This window comes from Macrotis lagotis, chromosome 5 (assembly GCF_037893015.1).
Source record: "Macrotis lagotis isolate mMagLag1 chromosome 5, bilby.v1.9.chrom.fasta, whole genome shotgun sequence".
Lineage (NCBI taxonomy): Eukaryota > Metazoa > Chordata > Mammalia > Peramelemorphia > Peramelidae > Macrotis > Macrotis lagotis.
In genome coordinates, this window is record NC_133662.1 from 19,069,265 (window position 1) to 19,094,594 (window position 25,330).

Here is a 25,330-nt window from a genome sequence, read left to right on the forward strand (position 1 = left end):
TCAAGTCATCTTAAAATTCACTTTGCATGTCTTCTATGTCTTCATCCAAGGCACTAATAAAAATGATTCCTTCAATCTGACATTCAATCTTTAAAGAAAAATCTTGGGGTCCAATCATTCAACCATTTCTAAATTCAGCTAATAATATCCTCATCTAATCCCTATCTGTCCATCTTCTCCCCAAGGGTAGCATTTGAGACTTTAACAGATTCTTTGCTGAAATTATGTAGTAAAGAGGCAGCTAGGTAGCATGGTGGTTAGAGCACCGGCCCTAGAGTCAGGAAGACCTGAGTTCAAATCCTGCCTCAGACACATAATAATTACTTAACTGTGTGACCTTGGACAAGTCACTTAACCTCACTGCTTTGTAAAAACAGGAACAAATAAAAGAAATTCTGTAGTACGTGTATAACATTAGAATATGTATAACATTCTCCTGATCTATCAGTTCAGTTATAGTGTCAAAAAAGGAAGGTTTGTGTGGAATGATTTATTCTATTTTTATTTATCATTTTTATTAATTTTAGAATGATAATAGAGAAAACTTGTATGGTGAGAATGAAGATAATGGTTTTTTAATCAATTGTTTTCCTACTTTATTTTTTAGAAATATTCTATTTACTTTGTGTTTTACAATTTTCCCCCATTCTTGCTTCCCTCCCCCCACCCCCCACCCCCACAGAAGGCATTCTATTACTCTTTACATTGTTTCCATGGTATCCATTGATCTCAGTTGAATGTGATGAGAGAAATCATATCCTTAAGGAAGAACAATAAAGTATGAGATAGTAAAATTATATAATAAGATAATGTTCTTCCCCCTAATTTGAAGGTAATAGTCTTTGGTCTTAGTTCAAACTCCACAATTCTTTCTCTAGATACAGATGGTATTCTCCATTGCAGATAGCCCAAAATTGTCCCAAATTGCATTGATGGGATGAGAAAGTTCATTAAGGTTGATCATCACCCCCCATGTTGCTGTTGTACAGTGTTTTTCTGGTGTGTGATTTATTCTTTTTTTAAGGTGTTTTTGGAAGGCAGTGGGGTTAAGTACCTTGCTCAAGGCCACACAGGTAGGTAATTATTAAGTGTCTGAGGCTGGATTTGAACTCAGGTACTCCTGACTCCAGGGCTGGTGCTCTATTCACTGCACTACCTAGCTGCCACTGCATGATTTATTCTTGATGAGACTTTAATGACCTTTAAATTTCTTTTCAAAATACTCACATACAATATCTTTTATAATGTGGTTTAAATTTTTTCTGAAATTCAAAGACTAAATTTATTGAAATGCAGATTCATCCATCTTCTTCTTTACAAATATTGGTACATTTTCCTTCCCCAGTTCTAAAGGACCCACTATAACAGTGAAGACTTTCCCTGATAGACACCAGCAGTTCAGCTTCAGTACCCTAATATCTGACGAGTGTAGTAGGCGAGGCAAGACATGAACTCTCTGCCCCTTCACTCCGGGAATTCTAATGATTTCAGTGACTTTTTTTCTCCACCTGAAAAACATTTAAATATGAGAACAGACATTGTAAAAGGAACCTCTGCCAGGAAACTAATGATGCATTTCATTCATAAAGCTGATTGGTTCTCATCTCTGATGTTGCCCAACCCTGAGGGGGACAAGAGAATCTGTAAATTCTTGGTTTGGGAGAAGTGAGGGTTAGTTCCCATTAAGTGAGGGACCCCTTTGCCTGTTCTCTCTCTTAAGGTCCCTGAGCCTCTTCTTGTCACCAGGATGGTGGGTATCATATTTTCCAGGGCTTTCTGGACAAGGGTTCTGTCTCTGATCCTGCTGGTACTGAAGTCCCAGATGGTCTTGGGCAGACACACCCCAGGTAAGTGCAAAGCAGCAGCTCTCAGAGACACCGGATGTGGGGGGTGGGGTACGGTTCAAGGGGAGCAGTCTTATCTCTAGCCCAGACCAAAGTAAGGACTGGGGACAGGACAGAAGTTTTTCAATCTCCCCTCCCAAATAAATCTTCCTTTGACCCTTTATTCCTCCCCCCCGGTTTTCCTCGGGGTTGAGAGACTTGATGGAGACCCCCCCCCCAGCCCAAGAGATGATAATTTCAAGCAATTTGTCAATAAACAGTTATTAAGCAGCTACTGTCTGTCAGCACTGCGCTAATACTAAGGATGGAAAAAAAAGGTGAAGGACAGTTCCTGCCTTGGAGATTAGTTTAAGGAGAGAGACAACATGCAAATAGTTAATTCTGTAGAAACAAGAGTGATACAGGATAAATGGAACAAAATCAGTAGAGGGAAGGCCCTAACATTAAGGGGCATCAGGCAATGTAGGACTTGAGTTGATCCTTGAAGTAAGTCAGGGAAGTCAGGAGGCTGAGGGGTGGAGGACTAGTATTCTGAGCAGGAGGAGCCCAGAGAGAACTCAGAGGAGTAAGTGAAGAAATGTATAGGAGGAAGAACAAAAAGACTGGTGTCACTGGAGAGCAGAATTCTGGGGAAAGTAGTGTAAGAAGTCTTCAAGGGGGGGGCAGGTTGTGAAGGGTCTTGAAAGTCAAGGAGAGAATTTTGAATTTAATCTTGGAGGTGACAGGGAGTCATTGGATTTTATTGATTAGGAGGATCATGATCAGAGCTGCACCTCTGGCACTGTCCCTATTGCTTCCCTGTAGCCTGGTGTGGCTCCTGGCATGGCCAGTCTTGGGCCTCTTTGGGATCCTCCCGAGATCTAGAGCTGTTCTTCAGAACCTGACCCACTCTGGAGCTCTGTCTCCTGCTCTGCCTCTGGGGGAGCAGATGCTGTGTGTGACGCCCCATTCTCCAGGGCTGGACAAGAGAGGAGGGCTCTTCTAGAGACAGTCTTCCATGGCCTGAGCAGGGGAAGCCCAAGGGCAGTGGGATGTCCCATCCTAGCAGGGGGATGGTGCCGGGTTTTTATTTACAACGCCGGCTTCTTAATGCTAGTCCGTCCTCTTACTCACCAGTCCAACGCGTGGTGAGTCTTCGGGGTACCTCCGGCCCCCACTCTTTGATGGGGGAAGAACCAGACAGAGCGCCTGAGGTGGGTCATGAGTCTTTATTCTTCTGTGATCACATTCCCGCTCCCTCCCTACCTCTCAGCAGACACTTTTATCCCCCCTGTCCTCCCTCCCATGAACTCTTAAACAATGAGGGGCCGAGTTCTGTAACATTCCTTTATAAGGGGATTATGTTTCCCCCGCTAAGCGACCACCAAGCCTCTTCCCCCCGCCCCCAACATCTCCCCCTTTCTGTTTTACAAGGTTATCACTTGGTGTGACCTTAAGCGGTGCTGAGGTTAGCCTTAAGCGGTGTCATTTCTACTGGCCTCTGATAGCCGGGGGCGAGGAACCCTGTCTTAGGTCATCTCCTTCAACCCAGGACCTTGCCCGTCCTAGGCGCCCGACACCCTCAGGGCCTGTCTTAGGTGGCTGGGTTAGGAGAGGTTGCCCGTCTTGGGGTTTACCTCGTCTTACCCCTAGGTGTCACATGTCATGCATGGCGGCTAGCCAGACTTGGGGATCCTCCCCCGTCTCCATGGCCATGAAGGCTTTCTGAGTAAGAAGCATATAGCCCCTCTGTTAGCTAGGCGGCAGAAACAGACAACAAGTAGGGTGATTCCCAGAATCAGCGTCCTTGTTCACCCTCAAGGGGGTATCCTCCCGCCATCTGGCAATCCCTCCATGGTATGGGATCCTCGATGTCTTCCCCTGTGGCCACACATGAGGGGCCCCACCGAGGAATCGTGAAGTCCCGTTGAGTTTGATTCACCAGGGGTCGCCAACCCAGAAGGCCTCGGAGCTGGGTCCCCTTTTTTGTCCCTGCTGGGCTGACAGTCGTCTGCGGGAAAAGGCCGACGCAGGGGTCAGTTGGGGCAGTGCTATAGTTAAAATCGTTCTGCCCTGTGGAGTTGAAGTTCCAGGACCGCTTTTCTTCCCCGATGTCGAAACATAGGGAGTTGTTCAGGTCCCAGCAGAAGGAGTTCTGGGCCGGTGCTTCAGCGGGGTCCATATATGCAGAAGGGAGCCCCATCGATGTATTGGTCACTAGCAGGCGAGGGTAGATCGGGGAGTTCCGTGCTACCGGAAGGGGAGAGGGAATAACTCGGAGTATTCCCCATGTCGGATTTCCTTCAGATGGAGCACCTCCAAGGATCCCTACGACGATCAGAAGGCCTGAAAAAGGAAGAAATTCCTCTCACCCCGTAGGGTTGGGCATTAATCAAGGTCTCTTTAACCTCGTTCACAAATGAGAGGGGTGTCTGATCTGCTCTCTGCTTCAGCCCAACCAACTTCTGTGTGGCTCTCCCCCCTTTCATGGCTCCAATCTTATCCCAAGCTGCAACATGTGTTTCTTTAACAGTCTCTAGCTCAAACTGGCCATACTGGGCCTGAACAGCAGGGTCAGTATAGGCTCCAGTTCCACACAGGAGGTCAATGGCTAAATCCAGGGGAGTATAACCCCGGGATTTTGCCAGCTTAGAGGCCTCTCTGCGGGCCTGAGCCTTAAAAGCTAAATATAAGGAGGCATCTAGGCACGCGGCTGCAATTTCGTCAAAGTCAGCAGGGGTCCAAGGGTGCGTAGCAAAGAGGTTTTGCATCAGTCTTTTTACATAAGGGGAGTTTGGGCCGTATTTAGTCACGGCCTCCTTAAGTTCCTTAAGCATCTTAAAAGGGACAGGGCGGTAGTCTCGGGCTCTGGTAAGGGGGTCCGTAAATACCGGGTAGAGGCCCCAGTCATCCCAGTCCACCTCCTCCCCTTTCTCTATTGCTATGGAGGCACTGGTGGCAAGTAGGCCGGATGGGCGGAGCCCTTGAGGGGATCTCTGAAGGGCGGACAAGGAACACGGGGGATTTTTTGCCTCTGTTTCCTGGCTGGGCCGCCAAGCCTGGGGCACGGCAGCTGTCCAATCAGCGCGGACTTCTCCCTCCTCGTCAGCAGCCTCCCGGTCCCACCTACTCACGCTCCTCTTCCTGCCACCCCTGAGGGCTGTTTGCACCCCTCCCTTCCCGCGCTCGGAAACTTCTGGCCCTGAATCTCTAAGTGCGCCACATTCATCGCCCTCCCCCTTTTCATTCTGTCTCAGTAAGGAGGGGCATGCGGCATTTTCTTCTCCCTGGGGGCCCCTTGTTCCCCCATTGTTTCTTCTAAGTTCCTCCCACGGATACAGGGGAGGGGGTGGCCTTCCCTCTTCCTCTGAGCTCTCTGAATCCGATCCCGCCAACGAGCTACCCACCTGAGTGCTGATTGTTCGTGCCAAAGTCACCTTCTGGGGATGCAGGGCTGCATCCACTATCTTATACACTGTAAAATCCTTGGGGGTCAGTTTTCCCGGGCAGGTGTCATTATAGGAGGCCATCTGCTGCCCTACCACCTTCCATTTATCTGGTTGGATCCCACTATGTTGCACCCAAGGGCAGATGTTCCAGATATTCTCAACAAAAGCACGGCACGTCTTGATAGGTAATTTACAGCCATGCTTAGCGCAGAGTTTATAAAGCTGCGCTGCAACGGCCTCTTTTTCCTCCGGCTCAAAGGCGGGAATACTATTCCGGCCCCCCATGCTGTCTACTAGCCGAGGCTGCAATCCTAACAGGTGGCAGAACTGGAAAGTTCCCGTTCGGCAAAAGAGAAGGAGGAAGCAGGGCACAATCAGACAGGCCAGCACGGCAAGGAGTGTGATTAGAGCAGAAGGAGAAAGGGAGGGGAAAGAAAGCATAGTCAACACAATAGGGATATGTCCTTCAGGCAATATCTGAGAGTAAACGCCCTCTCCTTCCTCCTGGTCAGAAACGACCGAGGCTGTCTGGAGAATCCGACCAGCGGATTCAGACGTTCCCTAGCAAAATCAGGTCCCGGGTTTCGGCACCACTTGCCGGGTTTTTATTTACAACGCCGGCTTCTTAATGCTAGTCCGTCCTCTTACTCACCAGTCCAACGCGTGGTGAGTCTTCGGGGTACCTCCGGCCCCCACTCTTTGATGGGGGAAGAACCAGACAGAGCGCCTGAGGTGGGTCATGAGTCTTTATTCTTCTGTGATCACATTCCCGCTCCCTCCCTACCTCTCAGCAGACACTTTTATCCCCCCTGTCCTCCCTCCCATGAACTCTTAAACAATGAGGGGCCGAGTTCTGTAACATTCCTTTATAAGGGGATTATGTTTCCCCCGCTAAGCGACCACCAAGCCTCTTCCCCCCGCCCCCAACAGGATGGCTACTGAACCAGCTGACAGCCCCAGAACCTGCTGGTGTTAGCCATGGGTGGTCTTGGGCAGGTGCTGCCCCCAGGGGAACAATCATACAAACTGCAAAGTATTGAAGTAGCGATCCAACTAGATGTAAGTCAGACCTTTATTAAGTACCTACTTTGTACAGGCAGTGTGTTAACTGTGGGGGACACAAAAAAAGATATAAGCTTCTGGGGATGAAAACCTCTTTCTACAAACAAGTTACATTCAGTTGAATTTGGAAACAACCTCCAGAGGGAAGACTCTAGAATGAAAGGGGCTGGGAAAGGGTTCCTGGAGAAGAGGGGTTTATCTGGGACTTGAAGGAAGCCAGGGAAATCAGAAGGAGGATGAGGAGGGAGAGTATTCAGATCAGGTAGACAGCAGAAGAAATACCCAGATGTGGGGGTGGAGGGTCTGCTAGGAAGAGCAGCAGCAAAGCCAGTGTCACTGGTCACAGAGAATATGGTTAGGAGGGGGAGTCAGGAATAAGAGACCGACCAGGGAGGAAGAATCAAGGTGTGAAGGGCTTTGAAATTGAAAGAGGATTTTAAATTTGATGTGGAGGTGAAAGGAACTACAGGAGTTTACTGAGCAAGTGATGACAGGATCAGGTATGTGCTTTAGGAAGATCCCTTTGTCAGGAGAATGAAGATGAACTAGATTGAGGAGAGTCTGGGCCCAGGAGACCCACCAGCAGTTATTGTACTAGTGCAAGGGAAGGAGGTGAGGACCTGGTTCAGGAGGGTGCATGGTCAGAACAGAAAAAGGTGATATTCAAGAGACTGCAAAGGGAAAATAAGCAGGGTTTATAAGAGATTCAATATGAGATGAGAGTGAGGATGACACTGAGGGAGTGAGTCTAGGAGACTGGGAGGATTGTGGGACCTCACCTATAATGGAGAGAAACCATGTTTGAGGGAGAATGACTCCAAAAAAAGGCAAGAACAAGAAGGAACTGAGGGATAGTCAATAGACTGTGGCTTAGGCTGAGGTTTCATGTGGACAAATGTGGAAAAAACTAGAAAGAGAAATGGGAGCAGAGGAGAAGACCTTGACCTCTAGGTTAAAGAAGTCGTTCTTTATCTAAACAACCATTGAGAGTCCTGGGGGAGCTGGGTGCTTGGGAGTGAATATTTTAAACCACAGAGATCAGTTAGGAGTCAAAGCAGATGTTGGAGATGGAACCATCACACCTGGATGCTGAAGCTTGTCAGAGACCCACAGTGTAGATTGTGGTCCTGGTGGGAAGGACTGAGCTGAGCAAAGGCTTGGGGATGGATTCCGGAATTATCACCATATTTCAGGGGGGCCAGGGAAGCAAAGAGGGGGCCAGAGGATCCAGATGTGTGCAAGAGTCAGAATTTGGTAACATCAGGATCTGAAAGTGGGAGCATCTATACACACACACACACACACACACACACACACACACACACACACACGTTTTCCCATTTTAAGAGCCTGAATTTCCCAAGAGAAAATGCAAATATCCAAGAACAAGGAATCTAGAGATGTTCGAGTTTCCAGGGGGTACAGATCTAGTCTGATTCCCTTGGATTGGTGACCACATAGATGTCATTCTGAATCCAAAAGACTGAGGCCAAGGTTTCTCCCTTCTTCCTAATTCCTTATTCTTTTGAAGGAGCTTAATTTGAAGACAGCTTGAATAATAAAGGTTGGATGAGGTACCTGAGGGAGATAGAGTGACAAAGGAAGCAGCCTGGAGACCTGGCAGAACTGAGTGTGAGAGGGAAAGGAGAGACAGTCATGGAGGGAGCTTAATCCAGTCACATGAAAGAGAGGACAAGGATTCTCCAGGGGTCTAGGCCAGGGGCACATGGCTCTAGCTTACAAAGAGAAAGAAAGTGTCCATCCTTATAGGAGAAAGAAAGGGGAAGAGAGAACTTCCCTGAATTAAATATCTTCTATAGTGGGTTGGACCAGGGGGTGCTTGGGGAGTGGTCCCACCTTGGATTCAGATATTCTCCAAGAAGTGAGCTACTTATTGGTCTTTCTTCTCTCAAAGTGTGTGACCTCCAACACATCATTTCCTGTAGAAGATGATTGTCTTCTTAACTTTGACCCATCAATGGTAGTATGGCCAACCCATAAAGACTGAAAGCCAGAAGCTGGAGGAGGCAGAACCTGGGAACTTGCTCTTGTCTTGGTGAATTTACATTTAACTGTGGAGTTTCTTTGAACAATAGGAGTCAATTTACATGTGATTAGGGTCCTTGCAGCCCTGGGAGCCCTCAGACAGGCACAGATAACTTAGACTACACAAATATTTTTCACCCACATTACTGTGAGGGTCTCATAATCACTCTTTGTCTCTAGTCTCTGGTCAATCCAGATTTTCACACTACTAAAAATATTTTTTTTTTCCTTAAGAATAAATCTGACTAAGTCACTTCTCAATAGAAGCCATGGCTCCCTATTTATTCTCTGATCAACTAAGATTTACTCTGTTTATTCCTTCACAATCTGGCTCCAATTCTATCTCATAGGACTCTGTGATTTGCCCAAACTGGTCTTTTCCTCACCCACTGCACTCATCTCTATTCACCATAATTTCCTTAGGCTAAAAAAGAACTAATGTTAGTAGTTTTTTTTTAATAAAAGAAAGATTTTATTTATTTTGAATTTTTCCCCTAATCTTACTTCCCTTTCCCCAGTCCCCACAGAAGGTAGTCAGTCTTTACATCGTTTCCATGGTATCCATTGATTTCAGTTGAATGTGAAGAGAAAAAAATCATATCCTTAAGGAAGAAAAACAAAGTATAAGAGACAGCAAAATTACATAATAAAATAATGGATTTTTTTTTAAATGAAAGGTAATAGCCTTTGGTCTTATTTCAAACTCCACATTTTTTACTCTGGATACAGATGGTATTCTCCATCACAGATAGCCTAGAGTTGTGCCTGATTGTTGCACCAATGTTATGATCAAGTCCATCAAGGTTGAACATCACCCCCATGTTGCTGTTAGCATGTAGTGTTTTTCTGGTTCTGCTTATCTTGCTCAGCATCAGTTCATGCAGATACCTCCAGGCCTCCCTGAATTCCCATCCTTCCTGGTTTCTAATAGAATAGAATAATAGTGCTTCACATACATATGCCACAATAGCGTCATTTTTATAAATGAAGTTTTAATCTCTTGGATCTTAGAAACAAATTTTGGGTGGCTGGGAGGATTCAAGCAAAGAGCCATAGGAATTTTGGTGACCAACCAATCCGATTTCACATAATCCTTAAAGATGTCACAGATCTTAACTTAAGGCTTCTGTATCCTGTTTTACAAATCAGATAAAAATTTGTACAAAACAGATAAAAATTAGGATAGAAGGAAGTCCATTGTATCCTACTGTGGGCACACGGATCAATTCCCACTCAAATTAGTGTTTTTTAGCTCACTGTCTTTCCACAGCTGTTAAAATTCAGCTTTAGAATTCTATCAATAACAGAAAATAAGTTGAGACAGAGAGGCAGGGTCTACCTTCAGATCTCTATTGATAAGGACATAATTCCTGCCTAGGGCAAGTCAGTATCCAGACCTACATTCCAGACTTGTAGACCCCAACTAGGGATTCATAGGTCAATTTTAAATCAGAAATATAGATCAGAAATGTCAATTCCACAAAAGATAAATCAGATTAGACATCTCCTATCTCTGGAATATGCCCCTGGGCATCCCCCATTCCTGGACTACACTCCCTCCTTCCCCTGTCTCATGGATCCCCTTCCTTTCAAGTCCAGACCAAGCACCCCTTTCTAGGGGAAACCTTTCCTGATCCCCTAAATTCCAGGGTCTTCCTCCCTCTGCATCTTGTTTTCAGTTGTACTTGTCCTGTCTCTACTTTCATGAACACTTCTCTCTCCCGTTTGAACATCAGTCTGGGGATTGTTCCATTCTTCATGTCTGCATTGCCTCCACCTAACACGAGGCCTTGCATACAGTGAGCACTTAATAGATGCTCCTTACCTGAGCCCTCTCCTTGGGGAAGCGCAGCAGAGCCCAGAGAAGGGGAGACCGAGGATAAAGAGTCAGGAATCCGCGGGGAGGGTGGGGTGCCGGGACACAGGGCGGGGGCAGCCTGTGCCAGGAGGGGGGGGGGGCTGTGCCAGGGCCTGGCTTCTGGCTGAGCGAGTTCACCTAGGGGAAAAGTCCGGAGCGGCTGCCCCAGGCCGGGGGCGTGTCCGCGGGGCAGCTCCGGTTCCGGTCTCGCCTCCACTCCGGATTTCCGGTGTGACCTCATCGCTGGGGGCCTCTGGCCCCCAGAGGGTGGCGCTGAGCATGCGCAGAAAGGGCAGCGGGGGCTGGCGGCCTCCTCCTGGGTGGTGGATTCGAGGGGGGGAGGGGCGTGTCCGTCCGGCTGACCCGCCCCCGTGCCCCCCCCAGAGCACTTCACCTTGTATTGCACATCCGAGTGTCACCACGAGAACGGGACGCAGCGCGTGCGCTTCATGGACAGATACTTCTACAACCGGCAGGAGTACGTGCGCTTCGACAGCGACGTCGGGGAGTTCGTGGCGGTGACGGAGCTGGGGCGGCCCTCCGCGAAGTACTGGAACAGCCGGAAGGAGTTCCTGGAGCAGAGACGGGCCGCGGTGGACACTTTCTGCAGACACAACTACGAGATATTTGAGCGCTTCTTAGTGCCCCGGAGCGGTGAGTGGGGGGGGCGGGGGGGTGAAGACGGGAGATCGAGGGGAGACTGAGGCCAGCGGCCCCTCCCCGCGGCCCGGCGCCCCGGAGCCCCTTGTCCTCGGTCCGACCCAGACGCGTCGCCTCCTCGGGCTCCAACGGGGGTACATGGCGCCGGGCCCAGCCCCGAGGCCCCCCACGCGGGGCGCCCCCTCCACGAGGCCGCGGGGCTCCCGGGCCTGGACTCTGCGGGACGCATCTCCCCGAGCTCTCATCCGGCCCCGGACGGGCCCGCCGTGACCCTGGACCAGTCCCGGGACTCTGCCTCAGTTTCCTCATCTGTAGTTTGAGCGAGAAGAAAACAGAACCAGGCCCAGTGGGGCCACCGAGCGGACCGGGCCTGGCCCGGGACCGGACACAAAGTGGTTCAGATAAACCGCGACCCAAGTGCTCAGGGCCCGGTGCCCCGGACCTTTCCACATCTGCAACAAACTCCTCCCCTGTCCCCGACACTGAGCTCCGCAGCGGCCTCCCGGCTCTGCCCTCTCCTGCCTCCCCCACCTCCCCCCCAGCCTTCTCCGGGCACACGGACCCTCATGACCGAGGCCTCATCTCTCAGATTGTCTTTCCCCAGAACCCAGACATATTCCTGCTTCTCCCTGGACTCAGACTCGGGATGCTCAGGTGTCTACTGGGCTGAGATGGTCCCCACGGGTCTCCTGATTCACCGTTTCTTCAGTGGATTGATCACAGTAATTAGTATTTGAGCTGGAAATCTTTTTGACATACTGTATGATCCGCATCTATAACACACTTTTGCAGTTAGTCCATGACCAAGTTTTCCTTTTAATTCCCACCAGCTCATTACTTCTTCTGTCACTGAATCCTGATGCTCTGGGGCCTGGATCACTCAGCCCCATGGACCCTGGGCTCCAGCTGCTAGTTCAGATCCCCAGTCTTAGGGGGAACGTAGATGCCCATTTCTAGCCCTGGGGAGAAGAGGAGAGCTGAGCCCAGTCACAGATCAGTAACAGAGGTGGGAGCTGCCCGAGGAGACCCGCTCTGGCTCCTTCACTCAGGATCTTTCTTCTTTCTTACAGTTGTGCCCGAGGTGATTGTGTATCCATCCAAGCTGACTCCCCTGGGACACCACAACCTGCTGGTCTGCTCTGTCACTGGTTTCTATCCTGGGGACATTGAGGTCAGGTGGTTCCTGAATGGGCAGGAGGAGACAGCTGGGGTTGTGTCCACAGGCCTGATGAGCAACGGAGACTGGACCCACCAGATCCTCGTAATGCTGGAAATGACCCCCAAGCATGGAGATGTCTACACCTGCCACGTGGACCACTCAAGCCTTCAGAGTCCTGTCATCTTCGACTGGAGTGAGATAGCGCTCCCTCACCTTCCAATTCTAACATTGCTCAGGGCATGGAGTTACCTCTGGGATCCCTCAGTGTATTCTGTACCCTCTTTTCTTCTGCCCTGGGCCAATACAAACATCACCTGGTTTTACCCACCTCCCCCTTTCCCTGGCACAGCCTCTGGTGGCAATGCTAAACTAAGACCTATGGAACCTGAGAGCCTTGTCGCCTCTTCCCTGGCCCTAATCCTAGGAGCTGGCCTTTCTCTGGGACGCTGTGATCAGCTTAGAGACCCCTTCCCCTGAGGTAGGGGAACTGGGATTTGAAATGGATTGTGTCTCTGATGAGCTTTCACTCTCTTGATTCCTGAAAGGCCCTCTGTCCATCTGTCCCTTCCTTTTTTAGATAGAATTTTGCCAACTTCTCAGGCTCTCAGACCCTTCTACTCACAAATGAATCTGGCTCCTGGAGGGAACGTTTTGATCCTTGTTGTCTCTTCTCCCCAGAAGCAGAGTCTGAATCTGCCCAGAGTAAGGTGTTGAGTGGAGTCGGAGGCCTGGTGTTGGGGCTGATCTTCTTGGGAGTTGGCCTTTTTGTCCACCAGAGGAGTCAGAAAGGTGAGGAAAGCCCTAAGGCCCCCAACTCTCCATGATCTCCTGCAGACCATAGAGGGTATTTGCAGTTCCAGAAATCTGACCCTAGGTCAGGGGTGAATGGGTGGTCTGACTCTGGCTTTGACTTCTTTCCCAGGAACTTATAGAAGGAAGTGAAAGGGCCAGATCCCAGAACTCAAGGGCCTTAAGGAAACCCATATTCACTAGTAGAGACAGCCTTGGGAGGGGTCTCAGGTTTCATCCTTTAGTCCCTTCCCCTTCCCTTCCCCTCCCCCAACCAGTCACACAGTTGTAGAGGGATGGATAAAGCATCAATTAAGGTCTTCCTCTGACGTGTTGGGGACTAGGCTGAGCAGTATGAGGAGCCCCCTGACCCTCAGTGCTCAGAACCTTGTACTCTTTGCTTCTATGATTCCATGATTTATCATTATATGTATGTCTGTCTTTCTTCCTTCCTATCCCAGGAAATTGGGCTTCACAACCAACAGGTAAGATTCTTCTGCCCAGGTGGGATGTGGGTTCTCATGAGTATAGTCTCTGCCAGTGGGGTATGAAGCCAAGGAGAGACTTGGGGACCCTTAGTAGGAAGAAGCAGTTCTGCTTGTGGTTTTAGACCAACATACTGATTCTTTCCATCTGTTCTGTGTCCTTTTCAGGGCTCCTGAGCTGATCCCTGTGGCCTCTCCTCAGCCTCCCTCCCATATTTGGAGGCCTCTGCTTTAATCCAAATATCCAGGAGGCTAGCCCTGTTGACCCTTCCCTGGAATAACTCTTGCTGTCCCTTTGACTCTGTCTAGACTCTGGCATTTCCCCAAGAGAACTCTCCACCCTCCCTTGTTCTTGCACCAGTGTTTTATACATTTTTGTCCCTTGAACTTTCTTTCCAATAATTAGAAGACTGAGAATCAGTGTTTGCTTATATGGAAATAAAGGGAGGGAAGCAGAGGATGAAACTGCATCATTTCAGATGTGTAGAATCTGTCAAAGTGTGAAATGCCTCCAGAGGTGAAGATTGGGATCAATCCACACCTTTTCATCCTGTATGCCTCTTGTTCTTGTCCTTCCATAAATTCTGCAGAGGTTGATTTACCAGTGTACTGCTTGCCTTCTTCTACATTTCTTTATATTACATTGATACCAATGACCCTCACAGGGTATCTGTCCAGGAATCTCATCTTTCCCTGTGCAATGGACCCACCTCCTTCTGATCAGCCATCTCTGATGACTTTCCTTCATCACTTCTGCTCAGTTCTTCAGTCATATGCTGTAACCTATGATTGTCTGTCATGTGCCTCTCCATTGAAAAAAGTTTTAATGAAGCTATTCCCTATTCCCATTGTCCTTCCATATATATATATATATATATATATATATATATATATATATATATATATATACAAAATATATGCAACAATTCATTTCCATAGTCTCTCCACTTCTTTCACATAATACTTATTTTCTCTTCTCTTTGGATAGGCTTAGTAACTATCTTTACATGCCATTCACTCCCATTTTGGAGTCTTGGGTATGTTTCTTTCCTGGTTCTAATGACTTTTTATCAGTTCATTCCATATTTCTCTGCATTTCTCATTTTGGTTCTGTTACAATGCCATTTTATTACATTTGTATGCCACACTTGACTTAGTCCTTTCTCAGTTGATGGCACCTACTTTGTTTCTAGTTCTTTGCTACCACAACGTGTTGATGTGAATATTTTCACATATATATATATATGTGAAATTTATATATATATATATATATGTGTGTGTATATATATATATGTATATATATATATATATATATATACATATATATGTGAAAGTTGGGCATCAACAAACCTGTCTTTCTGTAGTTCTTGTCACATTGACTATTTTCATGTAATATCACCTTTGAGGGTTTACTGGGGAAGTGATGAAACCTGAATGTTGTTTTAATTTTGATCTTTTATTGTAAGTGATTTGGAGCAAACTTGAGAACTATTTATTTCCATTGATCACTTACCTACTGGCAAAGGCCTTATAGATTTATGTTCATTCCATACATGACCTGGATAACAGTCTTTTATCAGAGACATCTGATGCAAAGACTTTTTCCCCATCAGCATTTGTATTAGCTGTTGACCCTATCATGCAAAAGTTTCTCAATTTCAGGTAATCAGAATTTTATTCTATGTATTTCTCTTAAGTCTTAACGAAGTCTTCCCATTGGATACAGTTATGAAATATGCAGCTATTTCTGGGATATTTAATACAAAATTTTTAGCTTTTTATTAGGGATAGTCATTGAGTCTTATTCAAGATACCCCCCCTGAATTAGTGCTATTTGGGATAAACAGAAGGAAATAAAAAAATTTTAAATGACTATCCTATTTGCCCATAATGTTTAGCAGGAAATGCTTTAAAAATGAATGCAAAGACTGGGCCTATGAGGAACTTACTTTTGTCTAATGAGATTTATGGGAAGTCATTTTTGACAAGGACAGGTAGTAATCTGGGCCTCCTCTGCTTTTCATCCTATTGGCTCTTCTCCCTCTTTGGAGAGTGCAAAAGCCTGTCAGCTACAGCAGTAAATCAGAGCTGGGTGGTGTGGGAGAGTGGCAACTCCCTGAAGGATTCTACAGCAGTAAATAAGAGCTGGGTGGTGTGGGAGAGTGTCAACTCCCCAAAGGATTTGGGTGGGGGGAATTGAAACATTCAAATTAACTCAGCTACTTTTCCTTTTTGTATAAAATCTGTCATCTCAGTGATGTTTCTGTTTTCCCATAGAATTAGATATCCCATAGATTCTAATCCATTGGAATGTTTGCCTTATCTCCATAAATGAACATTTGGAAGGATACAGACATGTGTTATTACTAGTAGAATCCAGGCTGACAAACTCCTTTATTTGGACAGATATGAATCTTTTGTATCAAGTCATCATTTTATGGAAATCTTTAAAAAAATCTTAGGAGGGGGGTATCTAGGTGGTGCAGTGGATATAGTACTGGCCCTGCAGTCAGGAGAACCTGAGTTCAAATTCAGCTTCAGACACTTAAAAATTACTTGTGTGACCTTGGGCAAGTTACTTAACCCCATTGTTTTAAAGAAATAATTTTTTAAAAAGTCTTAGGAGTTCAGGGATATAAGGTAATTAACATAGGAGAAATCAATAAATCACACATGGAAGGAACTTAGTGATTATTGGGAGTAGGTGAATCCCAATTTTTTTTTTTATTTCTTTGTAATCTGTTCACATTTAAGGTAATTGCTCCTCTGCCATATTCTTTCTTGAGAAAGCAATAGACCATAGTTCCATGATTGCAGTGTTTTTCTGTGATACATTGTCTAGCAATGAATGCCCCTCGACTATTGATCTGGAAGAGACCTCTGAGGCCATCTGGGCTAAATCCTTGATAATGACCTCAAGCAGGGAGAGACAGAGGCAGGGAGACCCCTCCACAGGCTATTGTAATAGATCTAGGGTGAAGTGATGAGGGTCTGGGCCAGACCCCCACCATTACAGTGTTAAGAAGACAGCATAGTGCATAAAGCACCGGCCCTGGAGTCAGGAGTACCTGGGTTCAGATCTGGTCTCAGACACTTAATAATTACCTAGCTGTGTGGCCTTGGGCAAGCCACCTAACCATGTTTGCCTTGCAAAAAAAAAAAGAGCATAGATGGGAGGCATTACTGAGGTAGAATTGACAAGCTTCAACACCTAATTGAATATGGGAGATGAGAGCATGGAATCAAGTGACAAGACTGAGTCTGAGTTTTAACAAACAAATTACCAAGAATTCATACCCACCATTAGTGAAGAAAGGTGGATCTTTTATTGAAATGTCCTTAAGAAAGGTGTTCCAAACAGAAATAGGCACACCTGTGGCATGAAATCATGGCCTTTTACCTCCTGTTTAGAAACACGAGTCCCCATGGTCCCCAGTAGGCTGGATATTGCAAAGGTCAAAGGCTTATCCAAAGTACCCAATTCTTTCCACACATGGGTTCCAATCAAACTTTCCCTTTCCCACTATTTGGTAGGCAGGTCCTTGAGAGGTATAACATAGATGTGTGAATATGACTTAGATTGGCAGCAGTTTATCCACTGATTCACTCAACATTCTAATTATGTGATCCCTTGCTTTCCTGTTACTAGTCTATCCCCTCCTCACATGGAAAGGGATTCCTTTTGTTTCCCAGTAAGATGCAAATCGACTTGATTTACATCTGTAAGCCAATATTCCTCAGATTCTACCACTCTAACTTTTTTCCCCTCATCCTCCCTAGCTGTTTCTCTGTAAGATATAAACAACTTTCCTCAGTTTCCCATAACTAATGTAGAAATGAAAACCACTCATCTATTACAATCCCTCCTTTTTTCCATGCAAAATTTGTACATTTTTCTTCAATTTCTCAAATTTAGTTAACAGTTTTTAACTTTCTTTCTCATACACGTCTTTTCCCTTGCCCTGTATTTCAACAAGTAAGCAAAGGTTTTCTGCTTAAACTGTTCTGGTAATGAATAAACAGCAAACATGAAGTCTATCTCTAAGGAGAGGCATAAGAATGAGTGACATACAGAATCAAGGGGAAAATTACAGAGATTAAAAGGGGAAAGTCCCCCATGATAACTGGTACATTAAATGCCAGATATATTAAAATATAACATAAACTGCCCAATTTTCATTCCTCTAGAGACTTCTGATGGACCTTCTCTATCTTCAGAGTCTGTTCCCCAAAATTCCTGTTCAGGTGACTTTTTGAGACCTTTTCTGATAAAAAAGACTTCTTAACATAACATTTTAATCAGATCACTATTCATAGTTTCATCACTAGACACTAAAATTCTAGAATTTCTTAGATCATGACAATTTACATTTTGACTTGCCCACTGTCATGTTGATATACATACTTCACTTTAACAATATAAGCTTCCATAGAATTGTTTCACTTCAGAAGTGAATTCACTGAAAATTGTCAGTTTAACTTGAGCTTGTAACATATACGTTTGACAATCATTTTAGTACAAAGAGTAATCAAAAAGTAACTTAAAATATTAAGTTTTGATCTTATCACAATGACTCAAACATCCTTAACTACAATGAATTTTTCTCCCCAAAATATTTCTAAATATGCCATAGATTATCCTCCTGATGTACTCAACAGTCGACTCATATTCCTCTCTATACTAGAACTTGAGACTGTTTTTGTACAGATTCTTATCTTTATATCCAAAAACCTTTTTATTCTTCTGACCTTAATGTCCTCCTTAACATAAAAATTAAGGAATATTTATTGTTATCAAAATATAGAGCTGACAGTAGATGTCAAAATAACGTTCCCCTCTGACTATTAAATCCAATTGACCTAAAACCTCTATATCTGATTTGCTTCTATTGGTTACTACAAAGGATCTAATCAAAGGAAAATTCCTCGATAGATCAGATTTTGAATGTTAGTTTCCAGACAGAGGTCATGTAGGTAGTCAAATATCTTTGGCCAGATTTAACATACTAGGTGAGACATTATCCAAATGTCACATTTGGGAAATCAAGTCAGAAAGAGTTCAATCTCAGATCACCCTGAAAAACCACCCCTTCCATTTCTTTTTTTTTGTTTGCTTTTTGCAAAGCAGTGGGATTAAGTGACTTGCCCAATGGCACACAGCTAGGTAGTTATTAAGTGTTTAAGGCTGTATTTGAACCTGAATTCAGAACTACTGACTCCAGGTCCACCTGACTCCAGGGCTAGTGCTCTATCCACTGCACCATCTAGCTGCCCCCCCCTTCAATTTCTTATCCCAATGCACCTGTTACCTGTAGTCTTCAGGTCCCCATTGGGCTTCCTGGCTCCAGAGAAGCATTGACTCACCAGCATTTCCTTTGCTGACCATTCCTTGTATCACACAGAACAGATGTCAATTCAAGGACTTTTCAATGTAATTTTACCTAGTTAAAACTTCAATTGAGTTCAGTTTACAGGATTAAATACCAATTATAATCTTGATGGAGTCCCAATTAATGAACCCCCTTTGCAATACTCAGATCTACTCTGAGTGGCCCTCCTGGATCCTTGCTAAAACCAGGAAATTTAACTATAACTAGCCCTACATTCCTTGTCTTCTATGTCTTGTTCAGGGCCTTTGATCTCCAGGGAATTTATTTTCAGGACACACTAAATAGGGTTACCTTTTAACCTTATGCCAAGATTGGTTAGGCTCTTCCAGTATTATGAGCATTACAAAAATCCCCTTCACAGACATATATCATTATTCAACTAAAAGGTCCTTCTGGTGGCACTAACTTGTAATCTCCAGTCCTACATTCATTTGACTGAAATCATATCTGCTCTGTTCATTCCTCCTCTTTCCCTACACAAAGATGGTATGTTAGATGGCTCCTGGCTAGAGACCCGCTGCTTCTACTCTGCTTTATTATACAATAAATAAACATCTGCTTTGGCTAGGTAATTGCCTTTTGTCTCCTGAATTCATTCTCAGGCTTTCTACAACAGTTTTCATCCCCATCATTCACACATCACAATTAGAGATTATCAAAGAAAAATCTCAAATTATTACTATTATTATTTTCTTCATGTTACATAGGTGCTTTTACTTCAAAGCAAACAAACACTGTTTTGGGATATATAACTACAATAATCCCTATTCACATACATAATTGGAAAATTTCTATAAAGACAACTTCACATTAAATCTGTTTATCAGAGATGCTTAAAATACAAATCATTTTCTCAGAATTCTTTCAAACCATTAGGACTTTGTAAATGACTTTAAACCTCAACATGTGTTATTAATTCCAGTATAACAAAATAGTAATAAGAATAACACGTTAATTACTAGATTTTACAAAACAATCTTTCCGTTAGTACATTACATAAAGCCACAGATCTACACTAAGTTCCAACACATTGTTTAGAAATTTCAGAGATCCCAGAGAGGGTCTTTTTTTGGATACTTCCCTTCATTACTCCTTCAAAATGATATATATTTTCACAACAACTCAGTTATAAAGTCAGATAATATAACTGATAAAGATTTCTCAACATCTTACTCATCAATAAATTACTTTATGGGGGACTATACAATTTTTAATTGCTCAAGCATTCTTCAGAATCCTCCCACACTAGGAGAAAACATTCTAAGGTTAGGATATGGTTTACAGTTTTCTATAAGCACCTACTGAGTCTATAATCACCAGGAGGGAAGAAATCCACAATCTTGACTTTTTTTTCAGTTGAACATATTAATTACCACCCTAGATTAAATATAAGATTCCTATGCTGACATCTTATTCCCTTTGAACATAACAACAAAATAGATTTCCTTAACTTAAGGTAAAACTTATAATTTAATATCTTATTATAATTTCCATTTTGTGTTACATGCTTATTTGCCACTCATTCCAAATATGCTTCTATTTCCAAAAAGAAAATGAGATTCTCCAAGAATTCAGTCTTGTAAATATGATAATTTTTTATGGTTTATTTAATTTATATATTTACAATATCTTATTGTGAAAATAATATACTGCTCCTCCCCAAAAAAGATAGAGAAACCTCAAGAGAAGTAAAGAAAGAAGAAAAAAAATTTACTTCAGTCTGTTTTTAGATTCTGTTGGCTCTGTCTCTGGGATGAGTTGCCTTTTTTATCATGAATCGACCAGAGAAGTTTCTTTGATATCTTTTCCGATAGTTGCTATTACCAGCTGTGTTTCCCTCCCTTCTAATCCTCTCCACTCTCATTTATTCTAATTTCTCTCTCTCTCCTTCACCCTATCCCTGCTCAGAAGTATGTTGTATCTGATTACCCTCTCCCATGATCTTCCCTCTCTTCTATCACCTATTCCCCACATCCACTCCCCACTCCCCTTTATCCCATCACTTTCCTCTCATTTTTTCTCTAGGGTAGGATAGATTTCTATATCTTATTATTAAATGTATATGTAATTTCTTCACTAGGCCATTTCTTATTGAGAATGAAGGCTCACTCATTCCCCCTTGCCTTCCCCCCTTCCACTATTTTGCAAAAGTTTTTTCTTGATTATGTGAAATATTTTAACCCACTCTACCTTTCCTTTCCTTTCCTCTCAGTACTGCCTTTTTTCACCTGTTGACTCCTTTATATTATATCATTATATTCAATTCCCTCCTGTGCCTTCTATAAGCTCCTTCTAACTGTTCTTATAAATGAGAGGGTTCATATGAGTTATCAGTACCTTCTTCCCATGCAGGAATACATACTACTCAACATTATTAAGTTTCTCATAATTAATCCTTCTCATCCACCCTCTCTATGCTTCACCTGAGTACTGTACTTGGAGATCAAACTTTCTGTTCAGCTCTATTTGTTGCAACAAGAGTTTGAAAGTCCCCTGTTTCATTGAAAGACCATCTTTTGGAAGGGGCGGAGCCAAGATGGCAGCATGAAGGCAGCATTCCCCGAAAACTCTGACTCCCCTAACCCCAAAAAAACAAAGGATGGCTCTAGCCAAAATTTAGAGGGGCAGAACCCACAGAAAGACTGAGTGATACATTTTCCCAGTCCAAGATAACTTAGAAGTTCTGCAGTAAAGGTGTGCTTTACCAGGATCAGGGGTTGGAAAAAAAAAGCCATGGTGCAGCCCAGCCCAGCCCAGCCCAGCCCAGAGATCACCTGCAACAGCTTGAAAGACTGGTGAGAGAACTCTGCTGCACCTGGGTGAGCATGGAGTGAGGAGTACCAGCCGAAGAAACCTGCAAGGAGAACCAGGAGAAAGCAGTCTGCACCTCCAGAGATGGTAAGGGAAGTCTGCAGAGATTTCTCTGCTCTCCCTGGGGTAGGACTCTACTGTTTGCCTACACTCAGACTCAGGGTGCAGTTTGGACTTCCATACTAAGATGGCTGGATCCCGCCTTATAGCCCCAGGGCAGAGGGCAGAGCCTTGATTATCTACATACCAAAGCAGGAGCTAGAGAGCATAAGATCTTGGAGGAATAAATGTCGCAGTGGGGTTTCCACAAAAGAAACAACCCCAAAAGCCTTGGAAGTGCTGCAAATTAGTCCTTGGATTGAGGAAATGAGTAAACAACAGAAAAAGAAGGATCTGACCATAGAGAATTACTTCAGTCCTATGGAAGATCAAAACATATACTCATATGATCACAAAATTGAAGCTTGCATATCCAGAACCTCCAAGAGGAAATAGAAAATGTGCTCAGACTGTGGATGAACTCAAAAAAGACTTTGAAAAGCAATTAAGAATGGGGCGGCTAGGTGGCGCAGTGGATAAAGCACCAGCCCTGGAGTCAGGAGTACCTGAGTTCAAATCTCAGACACTTAATAATTACCTAGCTGTGTGGCCTTGGGAAAGCCACTTAACCCCATTTGCCTTACAAAAATCCTAAAAAAAAAAAAACGAAAAGAAAAGAAAAGAAAAGCAATTAAGGGAGGTGGAGGAAAAATTGGGAGGAGAAATGAGAGAGATGCAGAAAAATCATAAAACCCCGAATCAAAAGCTTGGTGAAAGAAATACAAAAAAATACTGAAGAAAATAATACATTAAAAACCAGTTTAGGCCTAATGGAAAAAGCAAAACAAAAGGCAAATGAGGTGAAGAATGACTTAAAATGCAGAATTGGCCAGCTGGAAAAGGGGATAAGAAAGCTCTCTGAAGAAAATAGCTCCTTCAAATGCAAAATGGAATTAAAGGAAGCTGATGACTTTGCAAGAAATCAGGAGGAAATAAAACTCTTCCTCAAAAGCCAAAAATTAGAAGAAAATGTGAAATAATCTCATTGGAAAAACAACTGACCTTGAAAACAGATTCAGAAAAAATAATTTAAAAATTACTGGGCTATCTGAAAGCCATGACCAGAAGAAGAGCCTAGTCTTCATTTTTCAGGAAATAATACAGCAAAATTGCCCTGAGATCCTAGAAGCTGAGGGTAAAATAGAAATGGAGAGAATTCACTGGTTACTCCCTGAAAAGGATCACAAAAGAAAAGCTTCCAGGAATATTATAGCCAAATTCCAAAACTCCCAAATCAAAGAGAAAATTCTAAAAGCTGCCAGAAACAGACAATTCAACTACTGAAGCTCCATAGTCAGGATTACACATGATCTGGCAGCATCTACATTAAGGGCTCATAGGGATTGGAATATGATATTCTGGAAGGCAAAAGATCTTGGTTTACAACCAAGAATCAACTACCCAGCAAAACTGAACATCCTCTTTCAGGGGAAAAGATAGATTTTCAAAGAAACAGGGGACTTTCAAACTTTCCTAACAAAGCAACCAGAGATGAACAGAAAGTGTGATCTCCAAGTACAGGACTCTGGTGAACCATAGAGGGAGTGGAAAGAGAGGAACTAACTATGAGGAACTTGATGATGTTGAACTGTTTGTATTCCTGCACAAGAAGAAAATATTGATAACTCATATGAACTTTGTCATGAGCTGTTAGAAGGAGCATATGTAGACAAGACATAGGAAAGAATGGAATATAATGGTATGATGTGGTAAAGGGATGGAGTCAATGGGTGATGGGGGAAAAGTACTGGGAGGAAGTAAAAAGGAGATGAAGAAGAAGATGAGAGATTTCACATAAGAGTCCCAAAAAAAAAAGCTTTTTCAATGGAGGGGAGGAGGGAAGGCAAGGGGGAATGAATGAACCTTCATTCTCATCAGAAATGGCCCAGGGAGGAAATGACATGCACATTCAATAGGGTGAGGAAATCTGTCTTGCCTTGGAGAAGGATGGGAGGAAAGGGATGGGTTGAGGGGGAATGGGGGTAGGAAAGGGGAGAATAGGTGATAGAAGAGAGGGAAGAGGGTACTCACTTTTGGACAGGGCCAGGATGAAAGGAGAGAGAGAGAATAGAATAAATGAGAGTGGGGAGAAACAGAGAGGAGGTACAGCTAGTAATAGCAACTGAGGGAAAAATATTGAAGCAGGTTCTCTGGTGGACTTATGATAGGGAAAGCAAGTCACCCCAGAGAGAGGGCAATTGAAATCTGAACACAGACTAAAGTACAATTTTTTCTCTCTATTCTTGAGGTTTCCCATCTTCTGGGGGGGGGGTATGTTTTTTCTTATGTTTACTCCTATAACATTCAATTTACATCAATGGAGTCTGTCAGACAGCCTTGGGGGGGGGGGAGAATGGGGGAAAATTGCCTTGCAAAAAAATGATGGGTACATATTACTATTGTATATAATTGGAAAACAAAATAAAATGTTAAAAATAAAAAAAAGTCCATCTTTTCCCCTGAAAGAGGATATTCAGTTTTTGCTGGGGTAGTGATTCTTGATTGTTAAACCAAGTTCTTTTGCCTTCTGGTATATTGTATTCTAAGCCCTACAAGCCCTTAATGTAGAGGTGCAAATCCTATGTAATGCTGACTATAGAGTCATGGTAGTTGAATTGTTTGTTTCTGGCCTTGTAGTATTTTCTTCTTGACTTGGGAGTTTTGGAATTTGGCTGTAATATTCCTGGGAATTTCTTTGGGGAGCATCTCTTTCAGGAGGTGATTGATGGATTCCCTCAGTTTCTATTTTACTCTGTTTCTGGGATCTCAGGGCAATTTTGCTGCATTATTTCTTGAAAAAATGAAGCCTAGACTCTTTTCCTGGTCATGACTTTCAAATAGCCCAATATTTTAAAAATTCTTTCTCCTGGATCTGTTTTTTCAGGTCAGTTGTTTTTCCAATGAGATATTTCATATTTTCATCTAAGTTTTTGTTCTTTTGGTATTGTTTTATTGTTTCTGGATGTCTCAGAAAGTCATCAGCTTCCTTTAGCTCCATTCTAGCCTTAAAGGAGTTATATTCTTCAGAGAGATTGTTTAATCTCCCTTTCCAGCTGACCAATTCTGCTTTTTAAGTCATTCTTTTCCTCATTTGCCTTTTTGATTTGCTTTTTTTTCATTTGGCCTAAATTTGTTTTTAAACATGTTATTTTCTTCAGTATTTTTTGTATTTCCATCAATCTTCTGACTTGGTTTTCATGATTTCCTTGCAATGCTCTCATTTCTCTTCCAAATTTTTCCTCTACCCTCCTTACTTATTTTTCAAAGTCTTTTTTGAATTCTTCTATTGCCTGAGCCCAGTTCCTATTTCTCTTGGAGGCTTTCAATACAGATTTTTGTTTTGGTCATTTTCTGAGTGAAATTGATTCTCCATGGGACCAAAGTAATTTTCTATGGTCAGGTTTTTTTTTTCTGTTGTTTTCTCATTTCCCTCAGCCTGATTTACCACACTTCCATAGCTTTGGGGTTTTGGGAACACCCCTCAGGGACTGTAGAAGGTCTAATGAGAGGCTTTGACTGCTTTCTTGCCTGTGCTCTGGTATGTGGATGACCACAGGCTCTCCCTGCTGTCCTGGAGCTGTGAGGAGAGTCCCTGCCCCACTATGGCAGAAGGGTAGCCCAGACTGCAACCTGGATATCAGTGTGAGGAAACAGCAGAGTTCTGCCCCAGGGAGAGTAGAGAGACCTCTGCAGTCCTCT

At 43.9% G+C, this 25,330-nt stretch overlaps 1 protein-coding gene and 1 long non-coding RNA gene across 3 annotated transcripts; one reads left to right on the plus strand and one right to left on the minus strand.

Moving 5' to 3' along the window:
* Window positions 1–723: 723 nt before the first annotated feature.
* Window positions 724–10,446, minus strand: LOC141523621 (uncharacterized). Its single transcript, XR_012478540.1, has 3 exons — window positions 10,206–10,446; window positions 8,192–9,304; window positions 724–1,508 (listed from the first exon to the last, which is right to left on the minus strand). It is a non-coding gene; the product is annotated as an uncharacterized LOC141523621 (long non-coding RNA).
* LOC141523619 (H-2 class II histocompatibility antigen, E-S beta chain-like) lies at window positions 1,650–14,182 on the plus strand. Of its 2 annotated transcripts, XM_074236940.1 has the most exons (6): window positions 1,652–1,847; window positions 10,623–10,892; window positions 11,969–12,250; window positions 12,736–12,846; window positions 13,308–13,331; window positions 13,500–14,182. In XM_074236940.1, the coding sequence occupies exons 1-6, from the start codon at window positions 1,748–1,750 to the stop codon at window positions 13,511–13,513; spliced, it is 801 nt and encodes a 266-aa protein (XP_074093041.1). In that variant the 5' UTR covers window positions 1,652–1,747; the 3' UTR covers window positions 13,514–14,182. The 2 variants fall into 2 exon arrangements, with proteins under 2 accessions (XP_074093040.1, XP_074093041.1); XM_074236939.1 differs by lacking the exons at window positions 12,736–12,846; window positions 13,308–13,331; window positions 13,500–14,182 and having other exon boundaries at window positions 1,650–1,847; window positions 11,969–12,664.
* The last annotated feature ends 11,148 nt before the right edge of the window (window positions 14,183–25,330 follow it).